This window comes from Haliotis cracherodii, unplaced genomic scaffold, assembly GCF_022045235.1.
Source record: "Haliotis cracherodii isolate W230 unplaced genomic scaffold, xgHalCrac1.p SCAF_18, whole genome shotgun sequence".
Taxonomy (NCBI): Eukaryota; Metazoa; Mollusca; class Gastropoda; order Lepetellida; family Haliotidae; genus Haliotis; species Haliotis cracherodii.
The window spans coordinates 14,122,859-14,150,509 of record NW_027266273.1 but is presented as its reverse complement, the minus strand read 5'-3'; the positions used below and the strand labels follow the sequence as shown (position 1 = coordinate 14,150,509).

Sequence of the window (27,651 nt, the reverse complement as noted above, 5' to 3'; positions counted from 1 at the left end):
TTGCGTCATTTTATCGTGGTTTAAAAAATATGACTATTTCCTTTTTACAAATTTGTAGAATAAGAAATAGCATTAGTGACAACATACATAGGCGGGTCCCTTTTTAAAAAAAATGCTGGATCCGCCCTTCGCTTGGCCATAGAAGTTTGTCCATTCACATCAGTCACCACCACGTTAACAACGAAACCACGATACCATGTGTCCAACAGAGCACTGTTAAATATTTAGTATAATAAGCTGTATGGAAAATACAGTTTGACCTACTTACTTCTGCTCGGTAGCTTTTTCTTTCATTCATGAATGTCGGTGGTTCTATTAACATAATCTAGCTAGTGAACGAGGCCAACATATGACTCACTCCACGCTCGGAATGACAGCGACTGAGAGTGACAATTAGCCGTGATGTAATTTGGCGGAGTGAGAAACTGCTGCATGTTAAAATATGGCAGCTATTTGGCGTCTGCTTTGATTCGGAGGAAGTGCGAGTCTGCTGCTGATGAAGATGATATCACATGAGGAATGCCGAGTTGCAAGATAAGACTTGACAGCTGATTGCAACTGCAGTATTCATACATATCTCCAAGCATAATGGAGAGGGGGTAGGTGCCTTTGTTCATGGATCTTCAATAAGGCGTCAATCGTCTTTGTGTCACGCTAGTTGCTGTCGCTATTGACGGAGGTTGTTTACAGTTGTGAATGTCATAGGGACCTTCCTATTCCTTGTTTACGTGTTAGATTTGACATGAAAAGCCTAGGACGCTCCCGGGGATTTGTATGGGATATTATTCACTGAATTGTGTGATGTGATACGAAACTAAATTCTGCAGTTGGCCACACAAAATTTAATTTATTTTATGAAGTGGAGTCAGGTTTCTTACTGTGACGATTGACACCACAGTACACTAACCTTGATGAATATGGATGACGCTGAACATACTGATGTAACATGACACCTTTACCCAAACATCAACCTCAGTCTGGATTCTAGAGTGTAACATGTTTGCAGCAGTGCCCCATGCTTGTCTTGATAACCTCAGGCCCTAGTCTTTGCTAATGAGGAAACGGGTGCTTTAAATGTGGGTGACCGGGCTTGTGTGTTTTCCTGCTGACTGTTGTAGATCGTTTGCTCATGCTGGCAACCACTGCTTGTCAGAGAGAGACTTGATAACTTCCTGGTCGCTATGATGTAGCTGGTATAGTGCTTACTGTTACATTAATGACATTCAATCATTACTTGATAAAAACATCCAAGGTGCAGTGACCATGGTGACACGCACTGATTTGTTTTGATGCAGTGGTGTTATAACCATGATAACAGTAAACCGCACAGAGTGTCACTTAGAGTTGAATTTTTGTTGGTTATGTGACTCATCAGCTGTGGAAACGATAACTTGAATCAGCCTGTACAGTATGTACAGTGGGTATCTGGCTTCTTGACCTATATTGCTCACTAAACAATAATCAATTTTTTGTTGTGTTCATTGAAATTCCTGCTTTCTGATTAGCTGAATTGGTCACGTGTTATTGCATTCAATTCCCAATGAATGTAAAAAATTAAGCCATGCACACCAAGGCGCACTACTTTTATTGTTGCGGAATTACGGGGAAACCCAATATTACAGTCAAGGGAATTCCCTTTCTGCTCACGTGTATCATCATGCACAGTACATTTAGCGACATTCATGCATATTCATTGTCCAAACTACCCTTTGAAACCGAAGGCCGAGAAGGAATGAAACAGCGAACGTGCTTGCTCGATCGGCTGTTTTTTCCCCGCTGGCCTCGGTTCCTTAACTTTCATGTTTTCGGGTTTCATTTCTAACTAGCATTTATCCAACTGTGTCTTCCTGTTCTCAGGGAACTAATATTTGAATCTGGCGGTAACTGACCATGTAATTTGAAACAGCCGCTTTCTCCAGGACATATTTCTTCCTGTTCATTACAGTCTGACTGTTGCAGTTCTTCTCACCCCTTGCCTTAATTAACAGGTCCTATGAACATTGTTTTGATCCTACTCTTCGTTGATTGGCTACTGACTTTGTAGACGTGTCAAGTTATGTGCATTAATTTAACGATCACCTGATGCATGTCAGGCCGCAGTATGTATTCATACACCTTGAATGTTTATTCAATCTCGTCATTTTTGTCTGTTTTGATATATACAACTGTTTGGTTAAACTATTGCAGATAAAACATGTTTAATGCTGTCAAATTTAATTATAAGCATTGACTGTGTATTTTTTTCAGTTCATTAAGGTATGAAATCGAAATACCGATATGCAAACTGTATGAATCCGCAGTAATGGAGGGTTATGTTTTCAGCTTCAATAGTTCATGGCTCATTGACCATGACCCCCTGGCTATCAGAAGCACTGATATTTGTTAATAGGTGAATGGGTGCTGCAATATCCTTGCAGTGTACAGGGTGTTATCTTCACTTAGAAAAGTGGGGGTCCCGGGGACCCCCAATAATTAATTTTAAGGGTCCTTGCAGGCGATATGAGGGTCCTGTAAAGTAATGAAATGGTATAGTGTACTGCACATTTAGAACATTACACTAGAACCTGGAATGAATCATTGATCATGTGGACAGTGGTCAAGATTGATGGATGAAATAACAGACACCCATAACTGCTCTTGATGCACTGTAGGCACAGTGAAGTATTATTATGCGTCCCTTGGGACACACTGGGTTTTTTTCTGAGTCCATTCTCTACATTTGTGCATACTGGATGCACATTTGTGTGTCACACTAAACACTGAGCGTACATATTATAGCCCATCATCTATTCTCAGGCAAAATAGGCCTGCAGCTTCCGTGCTAGTTCTAAAAGCTGATTAAACTCAGGATTAGGTAGTTACAATGTGTCACCTGGTCACTTGTTTGTCATCATGTACAAACTGTGTGGATAGATTTAGTTGTTTGTGCTGTCAACTACAGTTTTGGCTGGCCAAAACTCAGTTATCACTTATTCAGAGACTGATGAAAAGGTGATATACAACCTTCACTCAGGTCCTCAGCTTACATTACTGTAATAAAAGAAAGTGATATTAGACACTGTTACAAAGGGCCATCACAGTTCCAACATGACCTACAGAGCTTTAAATTGGCTATTGTGAATTTCAGAAAAATCAGACATTTTATGAAAAGCAAACTAATTATTAGATTTTGTTTTTCCTGAAAATGTTTATTTATCTTTTGAATATTGTGCATTAAAAGATTATTATTTAGCTGATGACATTAGATATTGGGTAAGAAATGATGGGTTGAAATCGTGTTTATCTTTTGCATATCTGTGATATGAGTGAAGTGGGATGGGGGATATTGATTTGGGCTCCAACTGTCCTTCCATCCGACTTAAGTCAGGACAAGTGTTTGGAAACCACAGTGGATAAAAGCGTGACAGTTTATTTGCATCATAAAAGATTAAATGTGTTGATTGATAGCCAATGGAAAATAATTTATAACCATTATAACAGAGTTATGGCCCTTGTTTGATCTCTTGTATAATGATGCACAAGAACTCCAGTGTGGACAAGTTTGCTCCGAAACGACAATCGATACAATGGTGATTATGTATTCATCACTAAGTGAAATGTATGTAGATTATGGTTTGTGTAGATTATGATTACCGTATTCGACATTATAAGCGCCCAGGGCGCTCTCAAAATAACAAATAGGGGTCTCTAATTAGAATATTATTTTGGTGAAAAAAAACAGAGTAAAAAGATAAATTTCGTGGTTTATGCTGACAGCCTGAAATGTTTATATGCGACAGATATATTTTTCCAGAATTTATTTGCCCATAATTAAGTTTGCATATAACACACGAGTGCGTATTATATGCGAATAAATAAGACTTGTGTACATTGATCAATCGGAAGGATGCTAATTGGATTTGTTCACTAGCCAATATATTAGCAAATATCGGCGTGGGTGCTTATTAGAGAGGGACGCTTATTACGTCGATTACGGCATGTAGCTAGGCATGGTTAAGAATTGTAAGTGGTCATAGATACAAGCTTGATTATGTTACACAGCCTTTAAAAAAATACACTATACGTTAACAGCTTAATAATGATTTGTGGTTTTCTTGATCATTTTCAAAGAGGCGTCACAATCATGACACTGTTGTTAAAATAATGATGACATATTATCATTGAACTATAGTATGAGGCAACAAACAATCATAGTTTTCATGTCTCCGGTAATCACACACCTTGCATGGCCACTGTATTTGCTGTATACCTGATTCTCAAATGTGCAACGTATAGCAGGGCTGCAACGAATACACCATTAGCATGATTAGGCGAATATGATTTGTATCATGAATTTAGGGTAACGAATACGAACATTTATTCACGAATACAATTACAAGTCAGCACTTAATGTATTATTTATGATATTCAGTAAAACAATAACAAAATAAATTACTTGACATGGTTTGTTAATTATTAATCTATTATACATTTATATACTGCACTTATCCATGTACTGGTATCTGCTCAAATGCGACAATGACCAGTTACTAAAATACTGTCAAATTAAATATAAAAGAATGTTGTCTTTGAAGAAATCTATGCATATAATATGTTCTTATGGATATTTTAAGGGTCAGGGTATATAAATGCACATGACTGCATATTCATAAATATTCGATTCTAGTGACCATGAATAACGAATTCAATTCATGAATGGATATGGTTCGATTCACCAAATATGTGAGTGAATCGTAACAGCCCTAACATATAGTGGCTCCCTTGATGATTTTGACACATCCACACTGATAGTGTCGATAGGACAGGATTGTGTAGATTTCAATTAATGGCCATAAAAACACCTGTGGTATAATTTAGCATGCTTATAGGCAATTGACAGGTTAACAGTAATTTAACATAATAAATTCATTGACACTGATATGTATGGTAGAAATCATTATTCAGGTGGCTGAAAATTGGCTGATAGCCTGATGAGTATGAAGAGTGTTCCTTTTTAGCCCACCTTTATCATGTGTATTGACAGTAGGATATACACGGGTTACACAATCCCACACATAGCCAAATGGTTACGGGTTACTGGGATGGGCTATTGTTAAGCATTTTGTTTTCCAATATCGAATGACGGTATAGGATAGCAGTTGTGCACTAGAAAAGAAGGATACAGAGATGAATTCTATATATATTGTAGAGGCAGTTTCTGTATAGAGACTTATGAATCATAAACTCAGCAGCAGGCTACGTGTATTGCCAATGCAATTAAGCCCATCGCATTTTGATCCATGGATTCCCCTTTGATCATTAATTTTCACCGGTTTCATGTTTCAGCAGGAACAGACACCAATCCACTTATCATACGTCTGCAATGGTTACAAAAACTCTATGATATATATAATATTACATGTATATGCGATTTAACTTGTCCTGTCATGACTACACAATGCAGGGTAGTCTGTCTCACTGTCCCTGGACCATATTATTTTCCCTTCTGCCCAGCTCTTTCTGTAATGCAAAGGCCCTAAGTGAAACAAGCCTGAAAAGAAATTAATCACGAAAGCCTACTTGCCTGAATAGTGATAACCATGATAACATATAGTAATAAGTAATAACCACCAAAATGTTTGACATTCTGCTGGCCCTTAGGCTACCTTCAACATTAGTAAGAGGCAAATATGCATGTGGCAAGAGGGGACTAAGGGGATCAGGTGGTCAGGCTTGCTGACTTGGTTGATACATGTCATCATATTCAAATTTCATTGGTCAATGCTCATGATGTCAATCATTTGATTGTCTGGTCCAGACTCATTTTTTACAGACTGTCGTCGTATAGTTGGAATATTGCTGAGTGCGGTGTCAAACAACAAACATACGAACCTCTAACATTAGTGAAACTGATCCGGGCTAGCAATCTAATATCTATCCCTGACAAGTCTTGATTTTCCACAGGTTCTGAATCCCCCATCTCAATAGAGCTTCTTTTCAATTTCAGTGGAGTAATTTGTTTCTATCAAAATTATATATTTTCAGAGACTAATAATTTAGTCTAAATGCAGGGATTTACCTGGTTTATATATGTTGGAGTCCAGGGGACTGAAAGGCTTTAATTTGGACATGTTTTAGGGGCTCAAGGTGAAAAAATGGGGGTCCCAAGCTACAAAATGGGGGTCCTCGAGAAATAGAAAAAATTGAATGCATTTCTACACCACAGATTATAAGACTGCACATACTCAGAGGCCTTCAGTTAAAAATAGATATGGAGTTCCAAAAAAGGGAACACGTCAAAAACTGATAGCACTAGAGGTAGCAAAACATTTGACTGTCTTATGTAGTTTTTGATGATTCCGTACAGGAATTAATTTTACGCGGAAACCAAGTTATTACATGGCAGCATTCATTCCCAAAAAAGGTCCCAGTGAATGTCCTGTTTTTGATATTTGTTTTGAATAGGATGGAGAACTTGATGTAAATACCTGTAATACTGGTAATGTAATAGTCACTGATCTAGAAACTCTCTATTTTTGTATTTACCGTGTTTACATTATCACACCAATGTGTGAGTAGGGTAACTGATAAATGCAAGCTACTTCATGATGCTCAGGCTCAGTGCTGACGCCAGTTTTTACATGATGATCTAGTGTGAGTGTCAAATAATACCTTTTTGTTACATTGTATGTTTGGCGATATCTTGTAATTCAGTGCCGATGGCATGCATGGTTAAAATTGTTAGGACATGATTGAAAAAACATGATTGAATAACTTCCTGGTGCCTGAAGGAGACTCTTCTGAATCATATGTTTTCTAACATAAATATTTCAGCATATCTTGTGACCATGTTTATCACATGAAGCCAGTGTGAATCAGGGATTGATCTAGACCTGTTCAGAGGCTGATATTTGGCCCCAGGTCTGCACCAAATATCAGTAAGAAGTCCCAAATTTGAATTACAAATTTCCCAGTTGGTGTTATATATATAGTACTAATCAGTGTTTGAAATAATTTTTATACCCAACAAGACAGTTGGGAAGCTGACCCATAAGTGTTGCCTGCCCATCTTCAAAGTTACCTGCCCACCTTGACATTATAAATATTGAAAAATTACACACTAAAATAAGAGAACAATCTCATCAGTTGAAATAATGCAAATAAGTACTCGGGAATCTACAAGGAGTTATAATAAAATGAGTATGCAAGTAGTCTTTGACTTATCTGCCTGACAGCCGATCAGAGGGAGGAAAATTTCATGCAGGCCGACAGAAAGTTACCAGCAATGGGCAGGCAGACAGGCACTTATTGTGGACACTGGTACAAACTTGTGTTATGGCTTTGTAGAAGTGACTTGTATTTCACTAGCCAATTTGAGCAAACAAAAAACAAGACAAAAATTCAAATTGCCTGCCAAGGGCAATTAGCTGATTAATTCAGCATGCTGAATAAATCCCTGTAAACATGGTAAATGAACTTTTTCACAAATATGTGGGACTGACACATGGAAAGATCTGAACATATGAAAGAGTTAATGCACTGTATGACTCACAAAATATACTTGGTGAATCACATGTTACAAAGGGTATCATCAAACTGAATGAAAAGGAAGGAGCAAAACTATACTCCACATTACAACTGCTTATTAACCAGGTCATGGTGAGTTGACATTCACCGAGTTTAAAGATAGGTCAAAAGCTTTCTTCAACAATGCTTCATAACGGCCTTCAAGTTGTACACAACATAAATTCCGAAGGTCACACCTCAATATTTATAGAGTGCCCTGTGGCACACTTGAAAATACCTGTGAAGATCTGGGGTAGATTAGGTCTTCAGTAGCCCATGCTTGCTGTAAAAGCCGACTATGCTTGTCGTAAAAGGCGACTAACTAGATCGGGTGGTCAGGCTCACTGACTTGGTTGATGCATGTCATCAATCTCAATTTTGTGGATGGATGCTCATGATATTAGTCACTGGATTGTCCGGTCACGACTCAATTATTTACAGACTGTCATCATATAGCTGGAATATTGCTGAGTGCTGCGTTAAACAATAAACCAACCAACCAACTCGAAAATAAATACATTTCTGTCCTGCATTGAATGAAATAGATGTGTTCACTCAGACCATAAATGCCATTAGATGTAATGCATAGTGTTGTGTTACCATGGTTACCAGATGACATTGACAGGAACTCACAACTGAAACTGTCAAAACTTCATGATCCATATCAGCGGTAGAAACTAATAGTTTTAGTCCACGAGTCCTTATAATGATAACATACAATGAAACCCTTGAAAAGGGTAAATTTCTACTGGTCCTTATCATGCTTATGATACCTTAAGTATTGGGAAGTTTGGCCACGACTAGTGCCAATTTCTAACGCTGCATGTCCATCATGTTCAATCTGTTTACTGAACTTGTTTATGTGGACGTTATTGATATGAACATGGAATTGAAGTGAAACCTACATGTACAGTGTTGACTGTTACGAAAAGGGTTTGGTGTCATAAAACATGTTTATGTAGTGTATTGTTATGAAATGACAACTGGATATTGATGTACATTACCGGACGGAAACTCTCTTTGCAATGTATGCCATGACATTGTTGGCTGCATATTTCTGCACATAATTCACATCTAAATATCAACTCCATTCACTGCATGTGTACATTATGTTGATTGTGTTTTGCTCGCTGCGCTGATATGACATTTTATCATGCAAAACTCCATAGGAGATATCAGTTAGCTGAGATCAAGCAACAATATCGCCTAGGAAAAATTGCTGCAATAAAATTGAATCACAATGCTTTGCAGACAAATGACATCACAATCAAATGACAGTCTCTCAGCTACTGAAGCTGGTTTATAGCCGTACTTTTTACACGCAGGACACTGGTTATTACTGTTTACAAACGTAAATGTTGGAAGAACGTTTTTAAATGATGAACATAATATATAGAATCACATCCTCATGTTCATCAAATATATATACACTCATCAATTATTTCTTTATTGACTTTATCATGTTTATGTTGATAAGTTTGATGTCAAAAGTTACTCACGTGAGATTCTTAATGTATTGTGAGAGGTGGGAGACTGTTATAAATATTGATTAATGCTGATTCAGCTTTCTGAGTGAGTCAATAGTCTCTCTAAATGTTGCTAAAAAAATAACACTTAAGAGTCCATCAGTATTTCTGAAGTTATGTAATTGTATTAGTTTTTAACATGGATATATTACACTGGTGATTAATGAAAATGACCATGAGTATGAACCATATTTAGTGTTTAAAATTAAGATTGAAAAACAAGGAGTCCTCATAAACCATATGTTGAAGATTTATTATTTAGCAGCGTTAGAAATTGGCACTGGTCCTATAGTTCTTGCCAAACTGCCCAATAATTAAGGTATCATAAGGACTTGTAGACATTAGCCCTTTTTAAGGGTTTTGCTATATGTTAACATTACAGGGACTAGTGGGCTAAACTGTTAGTTTCTATCACTGTTTAGAGAGGGTGCAGGGAGGGCGGTCAGGTATGCTAGGTTCTAATATTACATTGTTAAAAGGACCCCAGAATCCAGCTTTATTACCAACAAGCAAGTTTAACTCTAGGGAGTCGGCTCCACAGTCTGGTGTTTATCTGTATGGGCTGTATCCAGACATTGTAATTAGTGCTGAGGGTGGAAGTAAGACATTGTCTTGTGTATGTAGGTTATTTAGAATGAAATACATTATCAGATCTGAGCAACTCTTTAATCAAACTTGTTAGGACTGCCAGTGGGCATGATAGGACTAAGTTTGATTCCTCTATAAGCTTTTGGTTGATACAGGGATAGACAGGGTCTGTTAGTCCGAGACAAGTAACAGTATAGACAGACCTAATCTAGTTATTTACGTAACCACTAGTCTGAAATGATAGACAGATATGAACAATGGTGTCTGTCCCTGTTGATACATCGAGAATCTCACCAATGTCGTTTGATCTAACATGTTTTTAAAGATTATAGTGTTGATATATTTGATAACAACCATGTCAACAGAATCTCAGGTAAGATTCTGTTTATCATCCAAAATCATTCTTCCAAATTCTTCATTTTGTATGTATGTTGCAGACTGTATCTGCAGCTAACCAGCTTCAGTGACAGATCAGTGATGTCATTTGATTGTGACATCATTGTAACCCATGACATCACAATGGTCTGCAAAGCATTGTGATGCACTTTCATTGTAGCTATATCTCCTGGTAACTCATAGGAGATATCTCTTGATAACATCCAAGTGATATCTAAGGTGGAAGCCAGTTTTGGATGATAAATTGAGTTAATTGATTAGGAGCTACGAGGGGTGTTCATTAAAGATTTCCCCTGACCCACTTCCGATGGACCTAGTGGAATGAAACTTGGCATAGGTATTAGTCTTTCTCCACATAGGAACCACCAAGAGTTACACACTTCTCCCATCGTTTTATGCAACTATGGAGACCTCGCTTGTAAAAGCCCTCATTTTGCGTCTCAAACCAGGACTTGACTTCAGAAATCAGTGTTTCATCATCTGTGAAACGTTTTCCCTTCAAAAATGACTTCATGGTTGGAAAGAGGTGGAAGTCAGATGGTGCAAGGTCAGGAGAGTAAGGAGGATGTGGAAGGATTTCATAGCCAAAGGACCGCACTTCTGTCTGGGCAACAGGAGAGTTGTGTACTGGAGCATTGTCTTGCAGGAGACGGACACCTTTGGTCAGCATGCCACGCCTCTTAAGCTTGATAGCGTCCCGCAATTTCCGCAGCAGTGAAGCATAATAAGCTCCTGTAATTGTGGTACCCTTTGCCAAGAAATCCATCATCACTACTCGGTGCTGGTCCCAAAACACCGTGAGCATGACCTTGCCTGCAGAGGGTTGGACACGTGCCTTCTTTGGGGGTGGTGACTCCACATGCTTCCATTGCATCGACTGAACTTTAGTCTCAGGATCATAGTGATGGACCCATGTTTCATCCTGTGTGATAAGTCTGTCAAAAAAGTTTGCCTGTTTTTTTTGGCACATGTCCAAAAGATCCTTTGAGCAATTGACTCGTTCCTGCTTTTGTTCAAATTGTCATGGATGATTTTTTCCACAGACCCTACACTGATCTTGACATCTTGTGCTAACTGGCGAACAGTTATACTTCGGTCTGCCAAAATGGCGGTCTCCACTTGATGGATAGTGTCCTCATCAATGGCTGAATGGGGGTAACCAGGAATGGCAGCTGTTTCCACAGATGTCCGACCACACTTGAACTGGCGATGCCAGTGTTTAACAACGTCATATGATGGGGCATCTTCCCCATAAGTTGCTTTCATTTCATCAAAAGTTTCTTTTGGTGTGCGACCTTTCAAATATAAACACCTAATCACTGCTTGGTATTCTACTGGCTCCATTGTCACACCCTACTCGATCATAACACCTGTAAAAGTGGGAAGATTAATAGTTGCTGCAAATTCAGACATTACCCATAGATACATGTATCATTACACTTGTGAAATTTCAACCAAATATGATAACCCTAAGTGGTTTAGGGGAAATCTTTAATGAACACCTCTCGTACTTTCTGAAATTAATAGAAAATACAAAAGAAAGGAATTCTACTGTATATGAATGTACATGTGTATCATATTTACATGATAAAATATTGAAAAGTCTTGCAACATCCCTAGTTTTAGGGGCGGTCGGGTAGCCTAGTGGTTAAAGCGTTTGCTTGTCACGCCGAAGACCCTGGTTCGATTCCCGACATGGGTACAATGTGTGAAGCTCATTTCTGGTGTCCCTCCGCCGTGATATTGCTGGAATATTGCTAAAAGCGGCGTAAAACCTCACTCACTCACTCACTCACTCCCTCCCTCCCTATTTTTAATTTCATTCATGGCTGCATTTCAGCATGAACAGACAGTCAAACACTTGCATACAGACAAACACTTGTATTTCACAAAAATGCTCACAGAATTCCAGTCTGCTTTTATGCACATCATTTTATCCCCTTACTCAGCCATATCTGCATTTGTCATGTTTATCATTGTGAAATTTGATCTGTGGTAAGTACAAATGTAGATGTTATGTTCCATGTCCTCTTCACAAAAGAAGTTTAAACCAGGATCAATTAGTAGTAGTTGTCTTACTAGTAGTAGATAAAATGCTCTTATTTTAAGTATGAACACTTTGATCAGATTGATACTGAAATCCTCACTGATGTCTGATACTATTTCTGTGACTACAGGAAGGTAAAGAAGATCAAGTTCGGCACGGACACATATCACGGCTCGTCGTATGAAGACGTGCCCCTGGTGCAGCTGGAGCAGCTGGAGGAGGAGCTGTTTGCCAGCTACACCGGACCAGACAAAGGGCTCGCGGATGTGGATGACAAGGATGAGAACAGTAGGTTCTAGCTTTATGTAGCATTCTTCAACCATAAAGTCTGTGCCAATAGTCTAAAACTGACTATCCCGAACTTGTCCTGTTGTATCTGTTTTGTTCGATGTTATTTGTTACATTTTGGCTGTCATAAGCTAAGCTTTCTCCTCTTCCCGAGGCAAGGGTGTTAACTGACTACAAGAGTCCAGTTTCAACCCTTGCTGAACTACACTGGCATATCGTGACTTGATGTAGTGCCACCAGTGGCTATTACGTGCAATGTCCCTGCCATTGACCAATCAGAGTCCACCTCTCATATCACTTGTATTTGATTCAGACAAAATGGTGGCACACAGTCAAGACAATCTTACCAATAATCAAGATCTATATTGTAATAGAACAGGTCTTACCTTGCGAGGTGCATCAGATCAGGATTTGACATGATAAAGGTGGAATAGTCTCCTTATTCTCCCAACAAACAAGAAAATTGTTACAATGTCAAGAACATTATTATCAGTGATTATCATTAGTTTATGGCCACCCACTATAGAAATGTGAGACTTAAATATGCTGTATGTATTGTAAAACTGAAATGACTGATTGAAACACCAGTGCATTGTGATTCTAACATGTTTTATCTCTCTACCATGTCTGCAATACCATTGATACAGGGTTAGAACTAAACAATGCTTTCCTTGCATGGGTAAAGATAAAATGCCATTGTAATGTTAATACAATTTGGAGAAATTGGGAAATCTGTACTTGCCCCCAGCATAATGTACTAGCCCCTGGCAAGCGGGCTAGTATTAATTTGATACATTATGCATTTCCTTCTGTACCATTATGTATCTTAAAAGTAAATGTTTTAATTTGGCCTTTTATTTCTTCTTGGCCCAAAATTCAATGGTTGTCAGATTTTTTTGTTCTAAAATTCGATTTCCAAATGAACTTAACAGAACACTGTGGACTATTGCCTCACATGGGCAGTTAATAGTAACAGGAGTATGTGTAATATTTAGATGGCAATGAGAAGAAGGTCGCAGGCTGCTGGTCATGGAACAAGAAGGAGCAGCAGGCATATGGCATCTGTATCTCCTTGTATGAGCAGCACCCTATCAATGGCAAGATGTCAGGTAGGCCCTTACTCATTCATGCTGGAAATGATATTTTAGGATGCAGTCTGCAACATTAAAGTTATGTCTTGACCTGTAAATAGCACTGAACAGTGCTGGGGGTCGTCTAAGGCACCGCGATTTCCTGTGCAGAGTTGTGTCCCTTGGGCACGCCAGAAACCTATGATTGTGGGTTCGAATCCCGGTTCGCCCCGATTATGTTTCTAGGTTTGTCAGCACCATACCCGTGCTTGTGGGTTTCACCGAAGTGGTAAACGTCTGAGACCTGCATCACTTTGGGCTTTCTACCTACATTAAGTTGACATGCCGTGATATAACTGGAATACTGTTAAAAGCTGCGTTAAACTCAACTCACTCACTCACTCACTCACTCACAGAACAGTGCTGAACCAGTCATTGCCACACTCTCCATATTATCACTGCATGATAGCAGCCACTCAGGTCACATATTGTAACCATCCAGTCCTCACATCACTCAGCTCATCATGAAACACAAAGGGATTGCTGTGAGCGTCTGTATATGCTACATAGTGAGTGTCAGCTGAACATTTAAATTTTAGTGAGTGAGTATAGTTTTATGCCACTTCTGGCAATATTCCAGCAATATCACGGTGGAGGACACCAGAAATAGGCTTCACACATTGTCCCCCATGTGGGGAATCGAACCCGGCGTGATGAATGAATGCTTTAAGCACTTAGCTTCCTCTGCCCCCATTTTAAGTTTAAGTGAACAGTGTTGGACACAATGAATGAAATCCAACTAATCCATCATTTGACCAATGAACTGTTAAAAAGTTGTTCAGGTATATTACTGCTGTATTTGAAGAGAAAACTAACATCATTTCTCTATTTATCTATACACTACCAGTTTAGTGTATGGAAAACTTTGGCTTTACATTTATCCCATTGCTGCAAATATTATTATTGAAATAGGTGATGGGTATTTGATTTACGTGAAAAATACATCATTAATTACGATGGATGAAGTAGGTCTACATTTGCTAGTAATGCTACATAGTGAGTATCAGCTGAACAATTGTTCTAACAATGTTAAGACACTGAGAATGAAATCCAATTAGTCCACACTATGCTGTGAATCAGTTGTTAAGGAAACATTACAACTTACTTGAAGAGAAAAATATGTCCTAAAATGTGTCTAGACATGATTCACTAGCATGTGTGTCGATTTTTACTGTTAGTGTGTGGTGAATCAGTTTGTAGGAATGTAGAAGCTTCAAGGAAGTAGACATGGAAGTATTGCAATTATTATTGCACCAACCTATAATCTCTCAAAAACTATTTTGTGCAGGTGACCCAGTTGCTGATGCCTTCGCGATCTGTGCCAGGAAGAACAACACAGTCCTGCTGATCGCTGATGGCGTCAACTGGGGGGAGAAGTCCAGGCTGGCTGCTCGCTGTGCTCTGTTTGGCAGCATGAACTTCATCAACAAGAGGATATTCGAGGACAAAAGAACACCCTTGTCAACACAGGTTGGTCTTCATTCTTTACATTGTCCTGTAGGGACCCATGAAGATTCAGGGTAGAATAGGTCTTCAGCAACCCATGCTTGCCGTAAAATGGCGACTATGCTTGTTGTAAAAGGCGACCAACAGGATCGGGTGGTCAGGCTCGCTGGCTTGGATGCTGCATCTCATTGATCCCAATTGCGTGGATCGATGCTCATGATATCAATCACTGGATTGTCTGGTCCAGACTCTATTATTTACAGCTGGAATATTGCTGAGTGCGGAGTTAACCAACAAACCAACCAATCAACCAACATTGTCCTGTAGGAACATTCTCAGGCTTTTATTTTATCATCTTTATGATGTGTGACTTGTTTCAAAACATGAGGTTCCATTAGTACTTAGAGAGGATTTATTTATCCCTGAAGACAGGTAGTGGTTTCAGCTTGATGTGGGTTCTGCAGAAGCTTTAACAGGAAAGCATCATTAAATGCCCCATAGGGATTCCAGTTTAGAACTGGTGTTCAACTGCCTATGCACTAGTGCCAATTTCTAACGCTGCTTTATGTTTATAACACTAGTTAGTTATGACATCATGAACATGGAAAATATCATTAGTTTTGGCGAACTAAAAAACATTGTTGGACTATTTTTCTTCATGTTTGTGAATGGTGCATTGGTATAACAATGACAACCATGACATCTGTTAATTCAATGTAATGATTGTTCCACAGGATGTTCTGCAGTTGTTGCGACGTTCATTCAACGAAGCTCATCGTATCATTCTAGAGAAAGAAGGCGGTCTCACAACGATGTGTGCCTGTATGATTTGCCCAGTAGCCAACTCTGATGAACATGCAGTGTGCTGTGTGAATGTTGGAGATAGTTTTGGATTTGTCTTCAGTCATAACAACGGCATACGGGAAGTGACGATAGGGTCACATGATGTTTCCTCTGAGCGAGACATCCGTGATGCAGGAGGAGCTTTGGGTCCAGTGGATGGCAAAAACCCAGAACTGCATAATTTGACTTATTCTCTGACTTTTTGTCGAGCTGGAGATGTTGTGTTCCTCACCACAGACGGGATCTCGGACAATTTTGATCCGGTTGTGACTAAGATAGCGCTTCCTCGTAGATCTAATGATGACAACTTTAACAACATGTCCCCTGATTCTCCCCATGCTGCCATGCATGCAAAACCCGAGATGGAACCCAGAGAGAGACATATATATTCAATGAAGGAGATGGAGCGTGTGGTTCATGAGTATGAACTCATCACAGAGGAGAACTGTTCTGCGCAAGAGCTGTGCGGAGCTATGGTGCAGCATGTCCTCATGCTTACTGATGGAAAACGCAAGATTCTTGAAAACCCTGCATTATACGCTCGACGGAGAATGACGGCCACAGAGCGGAAAAGACGTGATTCTGAAATAGTTGAGAAAATGTCCAAAGCTCCTGGGAAACTAGATCATGCATCCATAGTTGCTATAGAAGTTGGTGCTTTTGATTCGGTGGATGAAGAGAATGAGGAGAATGTGTTCCCTGTTGATAATACAACTACCTCTGACTGTAACCCTGTCATTGCAGGTCCTCAGACTCTCCCTCTGCCTAGCCCCACACATGCAACCTCACCACTCTCACCAACATCACCAAACTCAAAAAAATCCGGACCAAAGAAGTTTTTTGCTAAGCTGAAGAATATCCCATCTCCAACTCTTCCTTCTCCAAGTCGTTCCACCCCATCCTCCCTCCAAATCTCCCCCCGGAAGTCCCGACATCGTTGGGGACGTTCACGGCATGAATCTGAATCTGGAGTGCCCACATCCCCAACTGTTCCTCAATCTCCAACAATACCTGAATCTCCACTAGAGGCAGAGTATGACCCTGCCAGACACTTGTGCTCCCCGAAAACTAAGAACAAAGGAAAAGACTACCAAAGAAGTGTATCTTGTGAATCTGCTCTGTAGACTGATGGTGACATTGTGATCTCTACCAGAAGGTAAACATGCTAGGTAGCTATGTATCTGATGTTTCTCTGAGTATTATTCACTAACCGTACTAAAGATGTTTAAAAATGTATTAGGGAGTCCTTGTTTGAGAAGTTAAAATAATAATTGTACATTACAATAACAAGTTATTGACAGTGGGTTAAAACGAATAATATATGTGCCAGACTGCAGTGTGTATTTGTCAGTTATTTGATTTATTACTAGATGAGCTGTGACCCTTATTTTAGACAGTGCCTATGAAGTAACAGGGTTGATGTATGGCAATACAGATGCTGATTCATTTACTGAATTGATGCAGATATTCCAGGTCGAACAAATATCTTTGTCTACCAGACAAAATGCAAGTTTACATTAAAAATCAACTTCAAACTGATGATGTCAATCCAGCTAGTGAAAGACATGAAATGTCAGTATTCTTAATTTAAACAGAAATTGATGAAATATTTTCTGCATCAGAGGAATTTTTTCCAGATTTGCCGAACAGAAAAAACGTATTCTACTGTTTTGTATCTGATTAGCAAATCACCTGAGAGACCAGTGATATTCTGTTGGCATTTTCGTACTGGCTACCAGAAAAACTTGTAATTGTTGAACTACCAGGAGTTATTGTTAATTATAGTATTAGTAAGATATCAGAAAACATTAGGGTGGACAGTTATCATCGTATTAATTTCTGATTAGTTGCCCAGGTCCTTTAACAAATGTTTAATATTAAAAGTGTCAAAACAGTGATTATTATCATGATGATGATATACTACTCAAAATTTGTTAGGAACCACCCAATTCTTTCATATTACTATAGTTGATCTGTCATGACGTGATGGATTAACTATTGTACTATGAAAGAATCGAGTGGTCCTTAACGTTTTGGTGAGTAGTATAGATGAAGCCATTTTCAAACACCAGCATCAGACCAAGTATAGGTATCTGTCTAGTGTCTATATAACACATTTTTTTTATGATAGAGATTGTGATTATTAAATATTAGCTGATAGTAAAGGACTGTCTTATGACAGTGATAATATATTGATGTTGTGATTAGTTGTACTGAGGTGATGAAAAATATATCTGTAAAAATTGAGACAACCCAAGAATACTGGTTATCATGTGTGCCAGTGTACATGATGTAGGGTACAACAAGTTTCTATGGAGAAGAAGAATATAACAAAATTCTTTGTACATGTTGTAGGGGGTGAATACAAACCAGTCTCACTTAAATCAGATCTTAGTGCTCACTACCGCTACCCATAGGTCTGAGTGAATCACATTACAGGTCATGTCAGAATGGACTTTCATCCAACCAATCAGAGCATTGCTTACGAGATGGTTCGATTGTGTTTTCTTATGCTACCTCAAATAGTTTATCACTTCAATGGGATAAACATTTACAAAAGAAGAGACTGTACATAGCCTGTACTGTGGTACAATCTTGGCTAATCTGTCATACAGAGGGGTGGTCAGGGAGCCTTGTGGTTAAAGTGTCAAACGCCAAGCCGAAGGCCCGGGTTTGATTCCCGACATGGGTACAATGTGTGAAGCCCATTTCTGGTGTCCCCTGACGTGATATTGCTGGAATATTGATAAAACGGCATAGAACCATACTCACTCACTCACTGTCATACAGACCCTGATATAAATATGTCCTGTGCAGCCCATGCAAGTCTATAATGTTTGGTAAGTCTAGATTACTGCAGTATCAGTTTGAAAATGAAGAGTGATCGGCTCCTTTTTATTATATTTTTACTAAGATAATTAACAACTGTTTTTTTCTGTAAGATAGGTTCATTTCAGAAACTAGATATGAGTCTAAATCTTGGCCGTCTACTAGACATTTCAGAATGTTTTTTTTCTTCAGTTTTCAAATTTTGAATTGAGAGCTTTGTGAAAATAATCCTTGAAGCATAGCCTGGACTGGAAGTAGCTTTTTCAAACTAGCATCACAAGACCTGAGGAAGGTGCTTTCTGATTGGCTTATGTACACTTCTTTCGTGGTCAAAGTGAGCGAAAGGCTGTCCTGCCTCGACCTGTAATGGAATGTACTCAGATATTTGTGTAACGATAGCGAGCACAAGATCTGATTTTAATGAGACTTGAAAGAAAACATGATTGTATTTGAAATATGTTTACTTTATGGCATGTATTTAATATTAACACATAATGAAATGCTATCAAACAGATTGTCAGAAAAGGATTTACTGCTCAGATCTTGCAGATTGACGAGAAAATGCATGCAACAAATACTGGTGTCACATGATTGTAATGTGTAGTGTAACTCAGGTGGACTATCTGGTTGACTGGGTCACAAGTAATGTAAGGCTTGGTAATACAAAGCAAATAACTCTTGATTTGTTCAACCTCAAACATCTAAAGTTTGTGGGTTTGTGCATACACAGGTTTGGTAGTTTTTCATAAAAGTTCAATCTATAGTATTGAACTTTTGTAAATATTTTACTAACATATGAATAAAATATTTATCTGCAAGATTATCATTATTTCTCTATGTTACGGTGAGGATTTTTAGGTTAAATTCTTAAAAATATACAAATTTACATATTTCAATGGTCAGTGACTTTTGATTGATGACAATCTACAGTGTTCATGGTGTTAGGGGGTTACACAGCCAGATTGCAATGCTGTGACATCATATAAAGAACATTGAAGGGCTACTTTCATTCGGTAAGCAATTCGTGACATATCGTAAAATGGGATCTAATTAAATTTTTGTACAGTTCATTTCCTTGTACTTTTGATGATTTGAGTATTAATCTGCAATATTTTGACCTAATAAAGCGTTAACTTGAAGCAAGCATGCACCAGTATACATGTACTCCTCTGTATTACCAGTCTTTTGATGACCAGGGTCCTGTTCCACAATCCGATCTTAGCGCTGGGACTGTCGTAAGTCAATGTTAAAGCATGGGAGTTATGATCGTCTTAGTGCTAAGATCACTTTGGGGAATGGCGCCTAGTTCTGTTAGTGACCTCGCAATGTCAGTATTGGCAAACAACAAGAGAGGGAAGATGAAACCTCGGCGTCCAGTATGTAATTTGTAAACAGTGTGGACAGGTGTACCGAAGAAGAAAACAAACGTGTTCAAGATCACAGAAATGTGTTTGCTATTTGTCTGTATGGCACACTGAACTATCGACTAGCAGACATATCACATGCATATGAGTACATTTTGTGAACTAAACCTATTTGCTGGGTTGAGTGCAAGTAAGCAACAGCTAGACGGCATATCTTCATTTTCTGAATATTTTGTCGACTCGTACACAACCTAGCGAATAGGTTTAGTGTGCAAAATCTACTCATGTTCATGATAATTCTGCTGGTTGATATTTTAGTGTGCAAAATAGACAAATAGCACCACATTTCTGTTTTTGAACACATGGTAGTTTTTTTCTTTGGTAGGCCTGATGGAGCAATTTACCATGCTCACTGAATTCTTGTGATATCCTTTACCAAAGCTACAAAGAGTAACAGTAGCTAAAAAAATGTCTACTTCTGTGGGAGGTAATATTGTTGATGTTATTTATTTCACTGAAATGTGTATTTTAATATATAATTTTATGCATTATTTTCATTGTCTTAAGTTTACTTGTTTTTTTATTCAGGAACAGTATTATCTATCTGTTAGTGTTGTTGTTGCACGTGGTTCACAGGTTTCTCTATTACATCTTATGGTAACCATAGAAACAGGGTTCATGTGAATTGTTTATGTTGAAATATCTCTGTACCTATGCATGCAGGGCTCTATGTAGAATACCCATTATTTCTTATTCTACTTGATGATGACACACAGGAAGGATCTCATGGACTGAAGATCTGTGTAGATGATTCTTTTGGCAAGAGATGTAACATTACTGAACATGCTGAAAGGGCAGTTCATATATGAACATGATATACATTGCAATATCGTTGAATCTAGGACCCGTAAATTATTTGCTTTTAATGCTGGGGTTATGGCAAGGACCTCTTTACTTTCATGCTTATTTTCCAACACTGCTACATTCATGTCACCTTCTTGCAAGACAGACTTGGTTCAGGTTTCATACAGCATGCACACTGAAACTGGTGTTTCATTGAACATATTCATAGCATAATCATCAAGTTTTCAAACAGGCAGTTTGTATTAAATGATATGTGTAGTTGACCTAGCTTCTTATTTGATGGTAGCAAAAGCACAATATTCACTATTCAGGAAATGATCTCATGATTATCAGTTAAGCAACTTCTTGCAACCGGGGATTGCATGAGATTATTGGAACAGTTGAGATTAAGCACCTGCCATGACATGCTGCACACTTAGAACCATCTAAGCAAGCCTCTGCACAACTCATATCACGTATAACTTGCATTGACTTGATTTGGCTTCCTATAAGAATGTAATATCTTAGAGATGAAGCTTGCCATATATAGTTGATGTGTTCTGTATTGTGATGATGTCATGACAAGAACATGGAAAGTAAGGGGTGTCTAATTAAGTGGAGCTTTATACTTTTTATGCATAACTTTTCATAAATATCTCTCAAGGATCTGTGAAAAGGGGATACTTATACTAATAAATGTTAAGAAATCGAAATTATTAAGGTTGTATGATATTATCAGCATTTATATTCTACAGCTGTGTAATATTAAGCATGTTCTAATGACATTGTTATTACTGGAGACGTATACATAATAACCGACTTCTGAATGTTTATCTTTGTTTCAAGAACAGGGTAACTGCCTTCATATTTCTTACATGAAACTCAGAACCCTTTATTAAGCGAGATGTACCGGGTAAGTATTGCTGCATCGATGAACTTAATCAGCAAGTAATGATATTCAGTTTTGTAATCTGAATCATTGAACCAGATGAGGATGAAGCACTGGTTTGTCCTTTTGACATATGATCACATACTGACATAAAGTATTTCAGATATGTGTAAAGGTATCACCAGACAGATCATGTGATGAAATTGTTCAACCAATTTTACAGGGTGAAAATAATTATTCCAAATTTGTGTACATGGTAGTATGTTTATAGTGTATAATATATTCATAACACCTGGGCTAAGCAGACAGCTTGTTGTATGGGCATTTCATTATGTGTACTAGCAGTTAAACAAGCATTTGTGCTAATAACATTATTTTCAGTAGCGTTTAGTACTTCACCTTGCTTGACCAAACAATATATTACAAGACTCGGACTTCAGACTAGTGGCTACAGTCAGACTTTCAGTGAGTTTGTTATGACTCAGAGTGTTTCTTTTCAAATGAGGTTTTGGTTCCAGGTGAACAGAAGATGTATGGTGACAATTTTCAGGTTAAAGCTGCAAGTGTTATGGTAACTTGAGTAGGATGAGTTTTAAAAATGAGTTAAGAAGGTAGTTCAGATTTCAGTGGTGTACTGCATATTTGGGCATATCACTAAGCGTGTTTAACATAGGTTTGTGGTTGTGAATTAGACAGGACTGAGTACACCTTGAGGTGGGCTTGCTACAAATATGACATTTGTAAGGTTCCCAACAAAACTGGGAAAGTGCCCGTCGTCAGTGTTACAATGTGTGTGTAAAATATCCAAATCTCCAAAGACAATCACGTTTCCTATGCAAAACCTAACACTTTGGTTGAGCTGTGTACGTTGCAAGTTCTGTTTGTCGTACGCAATTAGTTTTGTCATGTGTAATATCTGTTTTATTTACAATTTCTTCTGTATTTTTCTATCTGACATCATTGTATCCTTTTATATCTATTTATAGTTTGATCACCTGCGCGTCAACTATTTTGCATGGACAGTTGTCTCAGTCCAATTATCAGCTTGTAGCATCATCTACATCGTCTTCAGCGGATACTGTGCGACTTCATCACAGTGTCATCCGGGTAACCTATGGTTATCAATTATTGTTCTGCAGTGGATTTCGAAGTTTTGACCCCTTTGAGTGTGGTGTTCCAACATAGTTAACAGGATGTTTGAGTGCTGAAGCAGACCCTTGAATAATAGCTATGACCCAACAAAGAGACTTGTTATATACACTTGGAACGGGGAGCGGGTCACGGTTGAAAAACATAAGGGAAATGTAATTTGAAGTCTACAGGCGGCTATTGCATTAAGAAACAACACTGTCATGAAGTCCTGGCCTCACGAATCTTGGAAGTTTCACCCTGTGTATTTACTCCGTGACAATAGCTGGTATGTGTATGAGCAAAAACCGGTTACAACAAACTATTGTTTTTGAAGATAATATACAATCATTCCATTTCATAGCCAATAAAATTGTTACTGATTATTGTTGTGTTTTTTGCCTTTGTATTTATTTTACGATCACAGCTTGGAGATTTTCGGAAAAATATATTTTTAACGTTATTAGGTATGAGGAACTGAGGAAAAAGATGGTACTTCTTACCCTGTCTCGGCATTAAACAAGGACTAGCACCTCGGAGTCTGTCTTGAGTCTGTTGAGTGTCTGAGTGAGGTATCCATATTAAACTGCAGCATGGTATCTCGTTGGGCTAGCACTAAAAACAAGGGCACAAGTTTGGACTAAACAAGCTGCCAAACACACGCTCATACATTTCGCTATATCTAAACAATAGTCTTGAACGCGATGTTAAACATTACTTCAACTCAGTTCTACCTTATACCGTGGAAGCAGTATATTTTGACGAGGAAGACTAGTGTTCTCAAGAATCCATGTCATGACCACATAATTTAGTTGCAAGAGAAAAGACGACCTCAATATATAATTCATCTATATTTTGAGAGGTAAAGGTACGGTTGTATGGGGAGATGATGCACGACAGAAATGTGTTCACACTACCCTGAACTGGACATTTAGCAATAACAATAGCTCTTTACGTTTGGTGGAACTGTCAACTAAATGTGTCTAAGTATTTGAAAATCCATATTCATGTTGACAGGTTCTAGACGTTTACCATTTGGTGAAACCTACGGGCATTGTATGGTGCTTTGACTGACTAAGAATCATAATCGGTAAGAATCTCGGATTTGGAAACAACGGCACGGCATGGAAACATATCCACATCTAAATGCATAAAAAACCGTTATCACGTTCCACAATTGTTACTGTGATAAATCAATACACTACCTATATTCACCATACTACGTACATGATCTGGACAATGATCAGTTGTAATTTTGTGACGGTGCTAACCGTCGTCATGTTCCATTACAACTCTATGATTCAGCAAAGACATGAACTCGCTTTGCTTCACAAGCCACATAACCTTCACCTTATTCAGGTGGCGTTCCACTTGTGGAATTATTCAAATATATGGATCTATGAATTATTTAATCTTTTCCCACTGTGCGCTTGTTGATATAACACAAGTGTCTATCTACAGGGAAATGAGTACCAACTGCTATGATTCCAAATTGTTTTATTTATAAAACGCTCGACTCTCCGCCCAATCGGAACTCTCCGTCTGAGTGGACCCCGTCGAGTAGCTGTGTCATACAGCATCACGCGCCGATATTTACAATCTACATCACACGTGCCCCGTGGAGATGCCCTCTCCACCACAGTCATTATCAAATAACCCACGGGACTTCTGCAAACATTATATATAAGGGCATCAAAAATAAAGAATGTAAGTAAAAGCGAATCCAGGCTATTATGACATGATCTGCTATTAAAACAATCTACATTCACACAACCATACAATTATGAAAATATACACTATGAGAAAATAAATTCCGCCTGAATATACAATGTATTAATGCGTTGTTAGATCTGTCTGTAAGCTTGACCGTATGAGTTATTGATATTGGTACAACACATCGTCAAGTATGGTTAGTCAGCTGTAACATGTGCATTGCGAGTGTAAAACTGATCTACACCACTCAACATTTGCTAAGGGACACACCTTTGACTAAAGGCTATCGTGGAACTTAGCAAATGTTGGGTAGTATATTACACAGGCAGGATAAGCCTGAAGCGCGAAGGTCAGCGAACACATTAACCATGCGCGCTGTTGCAGCAGTCAGAAGGGTCACTATCCAGCTTTTCCAGCTCCCACTTGCCATCGCTGGTAGCACTGCCTGAATATCACAATGTACTTATTTTACCACTTCCGGTGTGCAGAAACAGGCAATAGCGTTGCAACGTGTTTTCAGTTGATGGACATTTTGTTAGACACTGTATAATGTTCTAACCGCCTTCCTGTATTACGGTAATCCCCATGGAAGCACAAACGAAACACCTCTGCTTCTGATGCATCTTGTAAACGCACTCAACACTGGCACACCCTGAAGACACGCACACACTGGTCCGTACGGGTTCTTGTCCCACCGTTGTATTCCCTTCATGGGCAGTGTGATCCAGATGTCTAATTCCAATTGATTAAGGACACAGCCGAGAGCACAAGACATGCTATGGAAGGCAACACACGGCTACCGGATGCCTTGATGATGCTTGTCGTTGGGTCGTACCTCACCTGGCCCTCTGGAAAGTAAACAAATTGTTTTTTGGTTGTTAAACACAGCAGGCAACAATATCCCAGCTATATCACGGCGGCCTATTATAATGTCAGCATGACGTTTTGGCAATATAGAAGCCATATGAAGGCGGTCTGTACATTTTCGAGGTCGAGTCGAGACCAGACAATCCAGTGATTGATAGCATAAGTATCGATCTACGATCTAATAAGGATACGAATACATGTATCACCAATTCTGACCGACCCGTGAAGATCCGGGGTAGAATAGGTCTTCAGCAACCCATGCTTGTCGTAAAAGGCGACTATACTTGCCATAAAAGGCGACTAACGGGATCGGGTGGTGAGGCTCGCTGATGACGCATGTCATCGACCCCAATTGCGTTGATCGATGATCATGATATCGATCACTGGATTGTCTGGTCCAGACTCGATTATTTACAGACTGGAATATTGCTGAGTACGGCGTTAAACAACAAACCAACCAACCAATCCTGACCACCCGATCCCCTTAGTCGCCTCTTACGACTAGCATGGGTTGCTGAAAAACAAATCTATTACTGAGTGCGGCATTAAACCACAAACACTCGTTTCCTAATTTAAGGGATCTCATTCAATGTTGTAACGGTCGCCCAGATTAGTCGCTATTTCACACAAAGACCAGTAAGTGAAATGGCCATAGTATCTAACATCTTAGTCAACAAAGATACCGATGATGAATAGTGGACAGGTATAATTACTCTACGATACGTTTAGAACACAAAACAAGCTCACTGACTTAGTTGATGCATGTCATCGATCCAAATTGCGTGGATCGATGCTCATGATATCGATCACTTGATTGTCTGGTCCAGACTAGATTATTTACAGACTGCCGTCATATAGCTGGAATAATGCTGAGTTCGGCGTTAAACATCAAACAAACAAATAGAACACAAAATTTGTAACATCAACGCAAAGAGTAATCACTCTTGATTTATCCGCCGAATATTGGGGGGAAAAGGCAAATAACGGTGAAAATTATATGAAATGGATCACTGAAAATATGTGTGAACTCCAGATGTTCACTAAAAGGGTAAGCATGTCCTGCCCTACCATGGAAATGTTATGTGAGTTTGGATCAAGAGAACGTGGCATGGTGTCTATGGTGGTAGGCATTGAATCATATTTAAGCTCTTACCTAAGGTGAAGAAAACTGGTGGACTTTTCTTGCCGTCTCCTCCCCAGTTGTACGCCAACACACGCAGTCTGTAGATTATCCCTTTCTTGACCCCTCTGTGTAAAATGAAACTTCATTACCAAGGAGGCACCAAAAAAGCATTTCTGGTTCAAGGCCGTTGTCTTTTAAAACAAAAACCACCAGGGGAGGGGCTTCACACATCGTACCCATGTGGGAATCGAACCCGGGCCATCGGCGTGGCTAGCGAACGCTATAACCACTAGAGTTAACATGCAAACATGGGAATTCGATGTGAAGAGCGAACGCTTTAACCACTAGGCTACCATACTGATGGCTAAACAGGGAATACAGTTTGAGACAACGGTGCCCTTAGATTAAAACAAGACCTCAAAGTATTTATGCTCTTTGTATTTGTCATTGTCATGTCTTGGCCAAGTTGAAATGGGGGCACGGGTGGCCCAGTCGTCCAAGGCGCCGCGATTCGTTGTGCAGAGTTGCGTTCCTTGGGCATGCCAGAAACCTATGATTGTGGGTTCGAATCCCGGTTCGCCCTGATTATGTTTCAAGATTTGTCAGCACCATGCCCGTGCTCGTGGGTTTCACCAAAGTGGTAAACGCCTAAGACCTGCATCACTTGGGGCTTTCCTCCCACATTAAGCTGACATGCCGTGATATAACTGGAATACTGTTAAAGGCGGCGTTAAACCCAATTCACCCACCCACCCACCCAAGTTGAAGGGCAACCGGACAACTTTATTCTCTCTGGTTATCTCCCCTGGATCAGCGCCATCTACCTGATGATGCCGTGCGTCTCTTTCCCGAGAGTTTCAGCGTCCTTGGCCGTTAGTATGTTCTCCGAGGCCTCCCAATATCGCATCTGAAAACAGAAGAATCATCAATACTCCAATCATGTTTACGACTTGTCCTATATCGATATGCATCTCCACAGTCGGACAAGGCAATGTGCACTGAGTGGAAAATTACAAATGTGTGACGGAATAGCCAGCAAGCGTGTCATTGATCTTTATGTTTGTAATAATTGCCTCCATAATTAAC

At 39.1% G+C, this 27,651-nt stretch overlaps 2 protein-coding genes across 3 annotated transcripts in view; one reads left to right on the top strand and one right to left on the bottom strand.

Moving 5' to 3' along the window:
- Positions 1–303: 303 nt before the first annotated feature.
- LOC139465797 (PP2C-like domain-containing protein CG9801) lies at positions 304–23,224 on the top strand. The gene is made up of 5 exons (XM_071247715.1): positions 304–599; positions 12,233–12,390; positions 13,386–13,499; positions 14,809–14,990; positions 15,701–23,224. Exons 1-5 carry the CDS (start codon positions 589–591, stop codon positions 16,931–16,933), a joined length of 1,698 nt encoding a protein of 565 aa, XP_071103816.1. The 5' UTR covers positions 304–588; the 3' UTR covers positions 16,934–23,224.
- Positions 23,225–24,379: 1,155 nt separating this feature from the next.
- Positions 24,380–27,651, bottom strand: part of LOC139465796 (contactin-like) — a 73,748-nt gene continuing 70,476 nt past the window's right edge. For both annotated transcript variants that reach the window (XM_071247713.1, XM_071247714.1), the window contains 3 exons: positions 27,390–27,472; positions 26,596–26,690; positions 24,380–25,423 (listed from right to left, as the gene is read on the bottom strand). In XM_071247713.1, coding sequence (XP_071103814.1) covers positions 25,308–25,423; positions 26,596–26,690; positions 27,390–27,472 — 294 coding nt within the window. In that variant the 3' untranslated portion in view covers positions 24,380–25,307. The remainder of the gene's footprint in view (positions 25,424–26,595; positions 26,691–27,389; positions 27,473–27,651) is intronic.